General features: G+C 43.4%; 1 protein-coding gene across 1 annotated transcript in view; it reads left to right on the forward strand.

Moving 5' to 3' along the window:
- The window catches only part of susd6 (sushi domain containing 6), a 36,193-nt gene that overhangs the window by 16,385 nt on the left and 6,052 nt on the right, over window positions 1-13,756 (forward strand). The window contains exons 3-5 of the mRNA XM_069657652.1: window positions 12,076-12,270; window positions 12,688-12,882; window positions 13,002-13,140. Of these exons, the coding sequence (XP_069513753.1) occupies window positions 12,076-12,270; window positions 12,688-12,882; window positions 13,002-13,140 (529 nt within the window). The remainder of the gene's footprint in view (window positions 1-12,075; window positions 12,271-12,687; window positions 12,883-13,001; window positions 13,141-13,756) is intronic.

Raw genomic sequence — 13,756 nt, forward strand, 5'->3', positions numbered from 1 at the left:
TATGTCTCCGCCTTAAACTAACCCAACTCATTTTTTTTGGCTTTTGCCTTTATTTGACTGGACAGCTGAAGATAGACAAGAAATATTGGGAATAGAGAGTGGGGGATGACATGCACCAAATGATCGGCAGACTGGGAGTCGAACCTGTGATCAGTGCGACAAGGACTATAGCCTTTGTATATACTCCTTCTTAATATTACGCATCTGAAACACTGAACACAGTTCATGCTTTCTATTGCACACTGATGTACAATTTAAATAGCTGGTTGCTGTTTATTTGTTTGGTGTGGTCAGCTGTTCATGTGCTAACTGTAGTCTTCATTGGGAACATCAGTGCTTCACCAAGTGCAAACTCTAGCCCTGTATACACTGGCAGTTCAAGGCAGGATCGTTACGCCTCTGTTACGTTTCGTCTTCTATGTAAAATGCACAGAGGCTGAATGGTGGGGCGAAGTCGCTCTGCCTCTTAGCCGGCATCAGAGGTAGTAACAGCGTCTGTGTAAACAGCAGAGCCGGAAGGGCGGAACAGCGCCGTGTGTGTATGTGAAGCACGCACTTTGTTTACACCTTGCGCACGTTTTGCTTCCGCAACGCCAGAGCGCTATGTAAAAACACACAGTGGGGCTGCTTTACCCTGGCGTTGCTTAGTCCGATCTAAAATGGCAAAAGCTGCATGACGGCGGAGCTTTGTTACAGCGCTGAGGCAGAACCACAGTGTGAAAAGGGCTACAGATTCAGAAATGGATCAGACTTTGACGTATACAGACAATATAATCTATCAAAAAATGCCAGAATTGTTCACAGGGCAACTTTACTAGCAAGATTGTTACAACATTGTTCAACACCAACTGTATCTACCTACAACCACATTTACGAATAGGAGTTTGGTGGTAGTTTTAACTTTAAGCCTTTTTTACACTGCGGTCCCACCTCAGCGCCCTTACAAAGCTCCGTCCTCATTCAAATACACACATCCTGCCGGCTCTGCTCACACTGATGCCGTTTCGCCTCTGTTACTACCTCCGATGCCGACTCAGAGGTGGAACGACTTCGCCCCACCATTCCTCCTCTGTACGTTCTACATAGAAGACAGAACGTAACTGGCAGTGTAAAACGGGCTTCAGGCTCTTACTTGCTTTTTATTTAGTGTTATTGGAGATGACAGAAATACTGTCTAATGAACACATGGTCAGTGCTCTACAATAAAGAATGATGCATTGATTGAACAAACAGCATTCCTGTCTGTCAGGTTATAGGCTTGGTGCCATTTGTTTAACCACTTGGTGACTTGCTAGAGCTGTCGCTGTATAAAAGGTCAGTTGGACGTCATCAGGGTTATGATGGACTAGTGCTGTAGATGTGGCTGCATTGTTAAATCACTAGAGATGTAATATCAAGAGTTGGACACCAAGGGATACGTCACTATAATAATGTATCCTAAAACAACATAGAAGAAGCTATTACCTATTGCAAATCTTCCTGTTTTCCTCAACATGACTGCTTATCTTAAAGTTGATTTCCTCTGAGCTGTTGTGTTGTTTGTAGTACAGGACGTGCTGTGCTAAAGCGGCAAACCCTATTTCTAAACAACTCAAATGGTGATTACAAATAAATAAGATAACAGCTGCAGATAAGCTTTGTCTTACAGCAGTTGTACAGCTCCCAACAGAATGTCACTGCCCTCACCTCACTAGCACTACTGACATATCAGTGCTGGGATTATCTCCCTGACTTTCACCTTCAACAAATGTCCCAAGCTCAGCTCTCATAACTCTGCTGGCTTACAAGCTTCGGCTGCTGAAATACGATCAGCCCACAGTTGCATTGACAGTTTTTTGGTGAGGGGGTTGTGTGTGTGTGTATGTCTGAACACATGCACGTGTGTGTAGGAGGGGTCCCACACACTCTTTTGTTTTCCTCTGAAAGCTGAGGAGCAGGAATGTCTGCCTCCCAGCTGTCCTCAGCAGTGATAGCAGAGAGAGAGAGAGAGAGAGGGGGGAGCTCACTGTTCGCATTCGCTAACATCCACCCATCTGTTACTCCAGGGCAGAGTGTGCTTGTATATGTGTGTGTGTGTGCTTGAATCCCGGTGTTGGAAAGAGGGTCACACAATGGGACTCCCCCTTGCCCTCACCCACTTTGGCCTCTTATGCATATTTAACCCTTCAAATGCAAAGTTGTCTGTTGTCCTATTCAGAGGCACGCTGCTTAAATCTGCCACCATGCCCCCCTCCTTCCCTGAGTGGGGACAATGAGGTGTAATGGCAGCGCACGTGGCTTGCTAAATGCATTGCAACAGCAGGGGAGAAATGGGTGGGGTATGACGGAGGATGTATGAGTCTGTTTGGAGACTTCCTTGACCCTGAGTGTGTGTGCGCAGCATGCGTGTTTGTGTGTTGCAGCTGCAGGAAGAGATGTGATGAGTGGATGGCTGAGTTCTCTGGAAATCCTATTTTTTGGAAACCCACTTTGACTCATGTTTTCTGGCGAGTTTCCTGTTTATTGAAGAAATAACACTGTGGCCTTTAGCAGCAGTGTACAATGTGGACACTGGTTGGACTTTTGAGAAATGTGTGTGGTTAGGCTGCCCACTGAAAGTTGAAAAGAACCTGAGTTGGACAAGTTTTACCAGTCGAGTATACTGTATGCACTAATGCTTTTTAGCTGTATCATTGTGCACAGAGGTTAGCATGGCAGGCTGTAAACCTTAAAAATTCTCTAAATTACCATTTAGTGTTTCACAAGGTTTTTTACTGGGAGCTGAATTATCCACATAGGTCTCCTTCTCTGCAAAATAAACAGACCAGTTAATGGAAAAAGGTTAAAACACAGAATAAAGCTGTTTCATGTGAAAAATTTGTTTCTTCTGCGCTCTTCAGGGAGCTTATGGGGCTGGGAGCTGAGCTGGCGCTAACTTTAGCTCACTAGAGCCCCTTTCCCACTGGTCAAAAAACCCCGCTAAAACTCCGCCTCAGCTCCGATCGGCATTGATGGGAAACACAAAACCAATGTCGTCAGGATAAGCTCCGCCTTCTTTCCCGCGCAATGCTATGCTCTGTCTGTAACTTCTGCAACTCCTTGTAATCTCAGCTACAAATTCCGCCCGTCTCCAGGCAGCGCTCGAATATCGTTCCAAATTTGTCGGCGCAGAGTTTGGTAAACAGACTGAATGAGTAATAGATACAATAAAGACCTAACCACTGTAACATCGTCACTGTTTACTAACCCTGTTCATTAGCCGGTGGCAGAAAAGAGACTGAAAGCAGCATACTCTACTGGCAATGGGAAAAGATGAAAATGTGCAGCTTTAAGGTGAAACATGAGACCTGTGTAGGCTGATAAATGAGTTTGTTGTGGTGCTGACCTGTGAAAATAGGAACAAATAGTCAAAGCTTTGTATTAAACAGCTAAATCAGATTTCACTTAGAAAACTCAGAGTGGGGTAAAGCCCTAATGTGTGGTAACGAATAAGTGCCCACGAGTCAGATTTCTTACCATTCAGCATTCGGCAAAAAAAGAACTGCTGTTTATTTAAGGTGCCTTGGGACACCTACAACCTACACTTGCATAGTGAGTAAACAAGCCGCCTGTATCTGTGTGTACTCAGGCTTTTGTATAAATGTGCTGGCACCTCCCTCACACAGCCCCACTGTTCTTCATCCTCCACCATTTATAAAAAATGGGTTTCATGCTTTAAGGTTTCAGCTTTGATGTGCATTTTTTCTGCCCCACAGAACTACAAGTCCACCTTTATTAGCATTTTTTCTTTTCCGTAACCTTTTCCCCTTGTTCAAAAAGTCTGCTTTAGTTCTCCTTCAGTCAGTGACTAGCGTAAAGAGAATATGAAAGCAGAAATGTGTTGGACTGTGTGATTGAGTGTGCGTCGGTGTTACAGCATGACGACTTTTCACCTGCTCACAGTAAAATATGACACTGCTAGTATCACTCACCCAGACATCAAGCGTCCCAAGTTACGGTCCCGTGTCACCCACCCGGGTCAGCCTGCTCTGAAGTTGTGTCACTTCATACTGTGTGAAGTGTCTCTCTCACATCAACATCACATATGAGGTTCCAGCAAATGTGTGAAAGAATGAAAGTGAGTGCAGGAAGCTTACTCTACACATACACACCCTATATCACGTTTTGCTGTTGCACTCGCCTGATAACTTGTGGTTTATAGATTAGGTTATGAAATGAAGGTTGAAAAAGATTCACTCTGACTGAAATTAGAAAATGCTTTTGTTATGTCTATAACAAATGTCTAGCTAGTAGGGATGTGCACTTTAACCGTCAATAATTTTAACCGGTTAATACTACCAGTTAAACTGTTAAAATAAATGTTGCCTTTTTTTAATACACATATACTGTATATTTGGGAGACAGATATTTTGTTGTCGTTAGCTGAGCTGAGCCTGAGAGGAGAGCAAAATGAAACGAGCAGAAAAAAGTAGCTTGTGGGACTTTTTCACCCAAGACGACGCTGACAATGTTACTTGTGAATTGTGCAAAGCAGTACTTAAAAACAGCGGTGGTACAAGCACAGTGCAATACCACATGCGACGCAAATATCCACAAGCATCCCAACCGGCAGGTCCAACGCAAGTTTGTAGCCCTCACAGACTGCTGGACGGCGCTCACTACAGAGAGCTACGTGATAATTACGTGCCACTATACCTTTATCTAATCCAAATGTACATTTTATTCTTGTTGGTTAAAATTCTAAATGCACATCACTAATAGCTAGCTACGGTTGCAATGCAATGTCAACTTGTGATATTTGGAGACATCATGTGCTAATGTCAACTTTTCAACTATTGTTTCCAACCTGCCCCACTGTAACTGTGGTTAAAACATCTTAAGAGTACATAAAAGATATTTCCCTATGCTTTGGCTTTCGGGGCCACCGGGCTTGAAATACACTGATGTAACCCTGTCGGAGGTGTCTGGTGTCCTAGGGTTTAAGATGACACATCCACAGTGTCCTTGGACCTCTGTTGTAAACTATTACCCTCTGTACCCATTTCCATGTGTTATCTGTATTCAACCACACTATCAGCTGTCCAATAAAGGCGCAATATCTCACCCAAATTACTATATAGCTCAAATGAATTGCAAGCCTTCCTATTCTTTCAAACAATATCTCAACGTGGGCTCAGCTGCACTGTTCTGCTCTCTAATAACAACAGCCTGGCAAAAAATCCCATGGATTAGCGGGTGAGATGGGCGAACTTGGCAGAAAAATAAAAACACCATCAGCCCAAAAGTGACAGCAACATCATCAAAAACAACAACAGAGGATGTGGAGAGAGGCCAACGGGGGGACAAAAACATATTTACCAGGCCAAAGAGAGCATCATCATCCCCTTTGGTCTTTAGCTTAATCCAACACACAACCCCCTCTTAGCATACATTCACACACAAATTCCCCCGCTTCTTGACACACTGGAAAACACACCCTCTTTTATGGCCTATTGTTCTGTACTGTAGAGCGACCAAACAGCTGGCTGCAGAAGTCATCAGTATCTGATCTGCTTTAGAGCGCTCCCAGCTTGTAATAGAGGATAATTAGAATTTTAATTTGCCTGGGCAAAGGCGGCTAAAACCCCTTGTTTCTCCCTCCCCACCACCAGTGTTATCCTCAATCCACCCCCCCCTTCCAGCTCCTAAAGGGCGAGCACCATCGGTAACAGATGGAGAAAGGGAGATATTCACAGCCAGGCAGGCACTTCAGAGCGAAGCAGGGGATTTCAACGCCCCCCACGGCCTGAGTCTCCTCCGGCATGGCCTTAAGGCGACGGATGTTGGGATTAGCAATCAGCCTCATGGGCGCTCCGTCCTGGCCCAGTCCACCCACTACATCCAGTGTGCTGGCGACCTTTTAGCAACTAAGCTCTTTGATCAGCTTACAGTCGTGTGCCCAGAAGATTTCTAATAGTTTAACCTTTTCATGTGACCACTTTGACTCAATATGTTAAATAACACAGCTTAAGCACTGTTCGAGCCCTCAGCAAACAAGGAATGATCTCTGACGCGTCTTTAAACACACATGTACTGGACAATTTCGTAATTCATGCAAGTATGTTTCTCTCACCCACGTTATCGCTAGCTTTCACAAGACACTCATGACTCTGCTTTAGTCATTATTGTTTTCGCCGCTCCTCAAAAAACCCTGTTCTCTTGAGCAAACTCTTAACATCAGACCGGTGGGAGAACAGCTTGTGTTTAACTGTGACTCATTCCCTTCCTCATAAGCACAAAACATGGCGTGCTGACATCCACTCTGGCATTGCTTAGCGCTTTAATCAGTTTTTTTCCCCTCTGTGCGTTTTCAAAGCCAATATTCAATCTTGGCTGAGAGGACGGTGGCTGAAAAGGGAAAGACAGCAAGGTTATATATCTGAAGCTCTCCACCATCTCTGGATACTGAACCAGTGTTTGTTCCTTCCTTTGACAGAGTCTCTTGAGTTGTGCTAGCCCAGCCCACAGTGTGGTATGTTCTGTGGCTGACGGCTGCCTCCTCTTCCCATTGTTGCTGTACAGAGCCTCTCCCTCGCACACAGAACTATTGGACGACCTGCCACGACATGTCTCTTTTTGGCTCGTAATCGCTCAGGGCCACAGTGCTCCATGATGCTGATGTTTTTCTGCGCTCCCTTCATTTCTTTCTTTTCCCCCTCCCCCCTCTCCCTCTGCCTCTCCCTCTTCCTCTCTATCTAAAAATGAATACCTTTTCTTGACAGTATTTTTCTCTTTTACTCTCCTTGCTACTTTTTAACCTTTCCTTTTTCTTTCCTGGTAATTTGCCAAAGTAGTAGTGATGTTGAATATATTTATTTATTTCTAAGGTGGAATCTGGCTTCTTTTGACAAGTAATATCCCATGGGAGAGTGAGATTGAGGCAAAATTCTTCACAGCTCTAAATTTAACAACCACCTCTTTGACATTTCTTTGCCTTTGCGTATTTTATCTTCATTTTTAAGATGACATAGATAGTCTGAGTTCTATTCTCAGGGGTTGTTCTGTGACATGCAAGGAAGGTTTGTGTGCATTTATGCATATCTTGACCATATTTGCGTTCTATGTTGACAGTTGCTTCTAATATGCAACATCCTGAACGATGACGGGCTGCAACTAACAATTATTTTCATCAATATTTTTCTGCTGATTTACGTCAGGGCATAGTTTAATAATGTTATCCAAAAACTAGTGAAAAAAATGCCCATTTTACCTTCCTAGAGCCCCAGGCAATATAATCAATAATTGTTTTGTCCAACAAGCTGCCCACATCCCATAAATATTCAATTAACCAACACATGTCATGAAGAAATAACTGCAAGTTGTCCTGTTTGCAAAGCTGGTATAAGAAAACATCATCATCATTTTTGCTTGAAAATGACTGAAACAATGAAATAGTTGGTAATTACTTCTCTCTTTATTAATGAATGAATAATTGGCTTATTGTAATAGTTAGACAATACAACAAAAGTAGGAATAGCATTGGAACATAAGCTGAAGATGCAGTGATATATATCTCAGCGTATGTCAGATAATAAAAGTAAGATGGGCATCAGTGTTACTGTTACTGCTGAGTGTGAAGTGTACACTGTTCTGATTTTTACAGCTGTATTAGCAACATAGTTATGTTGGCATTATGTGCTCTTCCACATACTGTAATATTGTAACACTTAAAGATATAATCTCGAAGTTCTCACGTTTGTTCCCTTTGGTGATAAAAAATGAAGGAGGTTTGCCTTCATCTGTGCGTCAAATTTGTGACGCTCAGATGATGGGTGATGGAAAACACGTCACTAACTGGGCGCTGCAAATGATTTTTTTTCATGAATGTCGGTACAGACACCCAGTCTGTAATAATACTAAATACTGTAAATACAAAGGCTTTCATCAGTGGGCCAGAGGCTCAGTCACCATTGTGTTACCTCATTTGGCAACAGATAGTGACTTAACAGACATTTATTTAAATATCACTTTAAAATCACTTTAACTGTATTTAAGTTATTTCATACTTGTGAAAGTACAGTAGCTGCAAACGACATTTAGAAACCTGAGTTGATGGAAGTGGCTGGTGTGTAACAGGAATCACGTGGATTCACTGGCATGAGAAGCAGAGCCTGGTTTGTTGCACTTCCCTCGAGGGCCAGAGGTTTAAAAATTGACATTTTACTGGCTTCATGGTTCATTCAGTCTGACCTGACTTCGACGACCTCTGTGACCGGATCACTCCGCAAGAATTAACCCTAGACTAGGTTAAGCCTCACACTGTAACCATTTCTTAGCGCTTTACCAACTAACCCCTTGCTAATGCAAAGCCCTTCCTTGTAGATTTAACCAAAAACAACAGCACTGGCTTTGTTTAGAGCTACAAGAAAAACCAGCTTGTCCCACTGTGTATTCGAAACATCTTGCCTGTAATGTGGACCTTGTCTATCTTTGAGTTAAAGCGTGATTATGTTGTATATTGTTTTATAATAGAACTCAGTCTCTCTTTTTATAGAGCAATTTCCATACAGAGTGTACTCAGCTCAGATCCCTGAAGACTGTGGAAGAAGCCTTTGTTAATCATAGTTTCAGGTACTGGCAAGGCTCTTTTTTTCAAGGGCATACAAATTCTACTGCATTCTCTTTATTTATGAATATAAATACAAGTACCTTAATATGCACATGCCTTTATTCTGAGACAGTCCTGCAGAAAGGAAAGCATCTGTCTTCTGCAGCTGCATTGACTGCTTTGTGCACCACAAAGGATCATAACAGTAGCTGTTGGGTTGAGGCCATTGTCCTCAACAGCCCCCTCAGGCCCTTTTTGTCCCCTGCTGCCTGCTAGCCCGGGGTCATCAATTCATCACCTTTACCACCTCCATTAGCACCATCTCCTCCTCGGAGAGCCTTCGGTCGCCCTGAAGCAGCTCGCACAACAACTGCTCAGGTCATGGTGTCAGATGGCATCCTGAAAATGTGTGTGTGTGCATATAGTGTTTCTGCATGTGGGAGAGGGAGCAGGGGTGTGTTGGAGTGAGAACACAAGCCTTGGGTATGTCACATCCTATTAAACAAACCTTCAGCTTGTGTTTGGGACATTAAGTCAGACTGTTTGTCATGGTTGAATCTTGGGAGATTAATGTCATTGCGGCATCTTGGTTTGCAAATGTGGCAAACCAAAACACTGAATTATACAAAATACAATGCTTTGTTTACAGAGGTGTTGCATTATGATTTTAATGATTGTGTTTTTAAACAGGCAAGTTTACATGGCACATTTGTTTTAATGACAAAGGATCAAAGATAGTAATAACATATTCTCCTAAAAAAATCACCAGACAAATACTAAGAACTGAAATGTCAACTATGTCAATAACTGTTTTGAGTCATACTTAAAGGGCCAGTTCGACGATTTTCAACCTCAGTCCTATCATGATATTATGGGGAGCTAATGCCATTATGGTAGAAAAAAAATGCAATTTGGCTCTGTGCCTTTGGAGGACGCTGTTCGCTTCTCCAATGGGCCCAGGGAGCTTGCTAAAGTCCCAAAGATATTCTGTAGACGATCCACCGGTATATTCTCATCGTATTTCGGATTCTGTACCGCTCTGAGCCATTGCCTGCAATGAAAACCGTAGTATTTCACTCCACCATCTCTCGCTGGGCCGTTCCTTTCAGAGGGAGGGGCACAATGCATGCTGGTTGTTGTAGGAATGTAGAATGGGCGAAACCACGAGCTGTTTGTACAACCTTTTTCCACAGCTATGGCGCCAATTTCAAATATCATTGCTTCTGTCGATTACAGAGAACACCAGCTTTGACTGACAGCGGGTTTTTCCAGGGTGAACTGCTCCTATAAGCAAAAAAGGCAATTTTATTTCAGTGTGGTATGGTTTTGGACAGTATGATCGGGTCAGTTTGGCCTCTGGGCATTTTTCACTCCGTTCTGTAGTTTGGCTAGAATAGAACCAGCCTTAGTTATCTTCAGCATTAGATGTATCACACCTAGAGTTTTTATTTTCATGCCATTTATTTATTTATAAGGACAACAAACATTAATCAACATTTCTGTAAAAGTGCCAGCTGGCTAATTTTCAGCTTCATACCTCTGGCCAGATGTTTTGAAACCAATTAGGTGATGTAGTTTCAGCAGCAATAAGCAGTGTTCACACCTCTTGAGCACACACACCAAATCTGTCCCCAGCTGGATTCAATAACACACCCTTTGGTATCACACGATTTAGTCCTGGGAGTGTCTTTGTTTGTGGGTGTTGATTTTGTTGTGTGTGTGTGTTTGTGTGTGTGGATGAGTAGGTCCTCACACATTTGAGTGTTTGCATTTAATCTTGTGCTGCCAGCTTAGAGCGACGTTTCTCCCCGGAGATTAGAGGATGTTAAAGGCGCTGCTGTGGAAATAGTCTCTCTTTCAATCTCTAAACACACACAGAGGCGGGACAAAGTAGCTGTTTGCTGTGTTGGTGTGTTTGTTTTTTGTCATTTATGTCGAGCGAGTGATAAGACCCAGCAATAGACCGTGGCTAATATGTTTTATAAACACTCAGACCAAGGATTAAATAATGAGCCATGCGGTCATTAGCTTTGATGATGGCATTATTAATGTTCTCTTTTGTGGGGGTGTTTAAAATGTTTATGTCTGAGTCTTGTTACTGAGAAGATCACTGCGATTTGTATGATTCCATTAGTAAATCATCAGATAAGATGAACAGATAAAAACACTGAATATCCTCCGCTTATTATAACAGATTAAATTTATTTAATGGCCCAGATGGGTTTAAACTAAATGTTCAGAAACATTTCCAATGAAGCCAAGCCCTAATTCTTGCATAACCACTTCACAGATGAGCCAGATCACTAGTAATAAAATTGGTATGTCTGTATTTGCGGTTTCCTCAGGCCCACCTTAAAGATCAGTAAGAAACAAAGCTCACCTCCTGCTGTCATGTCTGCGTTTACACAGGTGCTGCAATGTTATGTCAGGCCTGCTAGATTTAGATACTCTGCTCCTGCCAGATTGCAGCTCCAAATGTCTGTGCATATTAACATGAGCGTTTATAGAGCTGTGGGAGTGCCGCACAAACTCGGATCATTTTCTCCTGTACAGCGCTGAAACATTATCAGACTCGAGGAGATGGCGTGACAGTAGAACATCATAGACAGAGCATGGCAAGGAAGATCAAAGCACAATTAACATTAAGGTCTCCAGCCTCACCCTGTCCTTATTGGCTGGCTAAGAGTTCTGCAAGTCTGTCATTAGAGCCAAGTAAATGAGTCTCACCGCCAGACAGATAGACCCAACCCTGGCATGGGATGAAGACAGATTAATAAGCAGGAGATAATGGAGAGAAATTGGATGTATCTGAAGCTCTTTGTAACATTTAGTGCAATGTGGGCGCTTCAGGTTTTCCCTGTTCTAACTTGTCATGTTGATACACTGCCTCTCTTGTGCTTGTGTAAAATGCAGCCTAGTTTCAAGTAACTATCCCTCTGAGTTTTAATTATCAGCTCGAACTGTCAACTTGACAGAGTCACCCTGTGAAAAGTAGTTTGACCCAGTGGCAGCTGCCTACAGACGTCGGCAGCCGACAGTTTATGTCCGCGTAATGATACAACGGCACAATGTTGCTCCAGCGCCAAATTAATGTAAAACTAAAGAGTCACAGGGAAAGTATTAGCAAAGTCCTGTGATGGAGGCATAAAAAGTGCCTTTATTTGTTGTTTATTTCACATAATATTGGTACAAAGGTTCAGGCCACATGTGAGACAGATTGTTTCCCCAGCAGGCCTGTAATACATGGAAATCCTTGCTTAAACTGGAAAATTAGAGGCTACATAATCTGTAGTTTTCAACTCTGCTACCTTTACTTAGATACTTTATAGTTACCTTCAATTGTTAAACATTGTCCAGGATTCCAGTTTGGCTACTGGTTGCTCCTTACAGTTCACAAGTCCAGCCTGGAGCCAGAGAGAGAACCTTATATTTTCCTTTTGCTCTGCTCACAAAGCAGAACCTGAAGGCAGCCAGCTAATTCTTATTCTCTTCACTTGTCTCTGTCTCAGGTTGTGCGAGGCCACCTGGCGTGCAGCACGGAGACCTGCTGAACCAGACTGAAGCCAACCGGGGCTCTTTTCCCCCAGGCACCCTGCTGACTTACGGCTGTGAGCCTGGATACACTGCAGATGGACCCACCAGCATCATTTGCACCAGCTCTGGAGCCTGGTCCCATCAACCTCCGGGCTGCATCAGAAGCAGCGGTGAGCAAGACAGTCTCAAAAATACATACACAGGTCACACATGATCCTAGACTACCTTGAGAAGCTCTTTGCTTTTGATTGTTAGATACCAGCCCAAAGAAAACACTATAGTTGGAATGAGTCGTTTTTTCATCACTCTCTAAAATATTTCCCACTTCCTCAAAAGTTTGTTTCATAAACTGCTGAGGTTGAGCACATTAAAACTGAAACATCGCATCAGTACAGTATCACATACCAATAAAACCAATTCTGAGAATTGTCCTTGAGAGCCAGCAGGAAACTCTGGGAAATTCCACCCAAGATACGAGCTTTTAAACCCCAGGAATCAAACCTGACCGCAGGTAGAAACAACGGCAAACAGCTTTTCTGTACACAACAACAATTGTTAAACCCTCTTTTGCCTCTTTCTCTTCACAGTGTGTTCGCCCCCCACTGAACCAGAGAACGGGGGGTACCGCTGTCACCCGTCTCCCTGCCACCGCCTCACCCAGAAGACCGTCATCGAGTACTTCTGTGACGAGGGCTACGCTCTGAAGGGGGACTACAAGTTCCTCACCTGCCAGAACGGCGAGTGGGACGGTCCCATGCAGATTAGCTGCCGTCTAACACAAGGTCCGTCACCACAGCTGTTTTTTTACTTTTGCGAATGACGTCTGTCTTACACATGACCTCATGCAGGAAATGTAACCACATTTTCACTTCCCCTACGTCTTCTTCTCTGTGTCCCTCAGACAAGGAGCCGAGCTCTCCGCTGGGTATACCAGCTCTGTCTATCGTGGCATCCACAGCCAGTTCTGTGGCGCTCATCCTGCTTTTAGTGGTGCTGTTTGTTCTAGTACAGCCCAAACTCAAGTCCTTCCATCACAGCAGGTAACATACACACACACACACACACAGAAATACATTGATACAAGTGATGCCATCAGTTATTACATTAAAGGTGGAATTTAGTTTATAACATCACGTATCTACTGTTATGATGATATTGTAGTTTCTGTTCTGGCTACATGCAAATCAAAGAGTTATAAGCCACTTTTACATTGCATGTTCAAGGCAGGAATGTTGCTCACTTATTCCCCCTTGCTGTTCTCTATATAATGCACAAGCACGGAGTGGGGGCGTGTTGTTGTTCTTCCAATGAACCTGCAGCTGAGGTAGTAACAAAGCTGAGTTGACAACTGTGGGGGAGCTGGCAGGTCGGAACAGGAGTGTGATGTTTTGTTGTCTGCTGTATGCACAACCCTTCAGCAGTTAGCAGCTAACTCAAAAAAGAGGAAGAAGAAGTTAGCAGCTCACCTATAGCAACTGAAAAGGCCATAAGTGCAAATTGGGGAGACAAAGAGGTCCATCACACCCCTTTCCCACCGAAATTAGTGCGTTGACATGGGTTTTTCAGACCTGGGAAGACCCGCTAATAAATGCCGGTAGAGTATACTCCTTTCGGTCTCTTTTCTGCTGCGTAACCGTCTGACGTCACAAACAGGGT

The sequence above is a fragment of the Semicossyphus pulcher genome, unplaced genomic scaffold (assembly GCF_022749685.1).
Source record: "Semicossyphus pulcher isolate SPU_LCO1_2020_fin unplaced genomic scaffold, fSemPul1.0.p SCAF_11, whole genome shotgun sequence".
Lineage (NCBI taxonomy): Eukaryota > Metazoa > Chordata > Actinopteri > Labriformes > Labridae > Semicossyphus > Semicossyphus pulcher.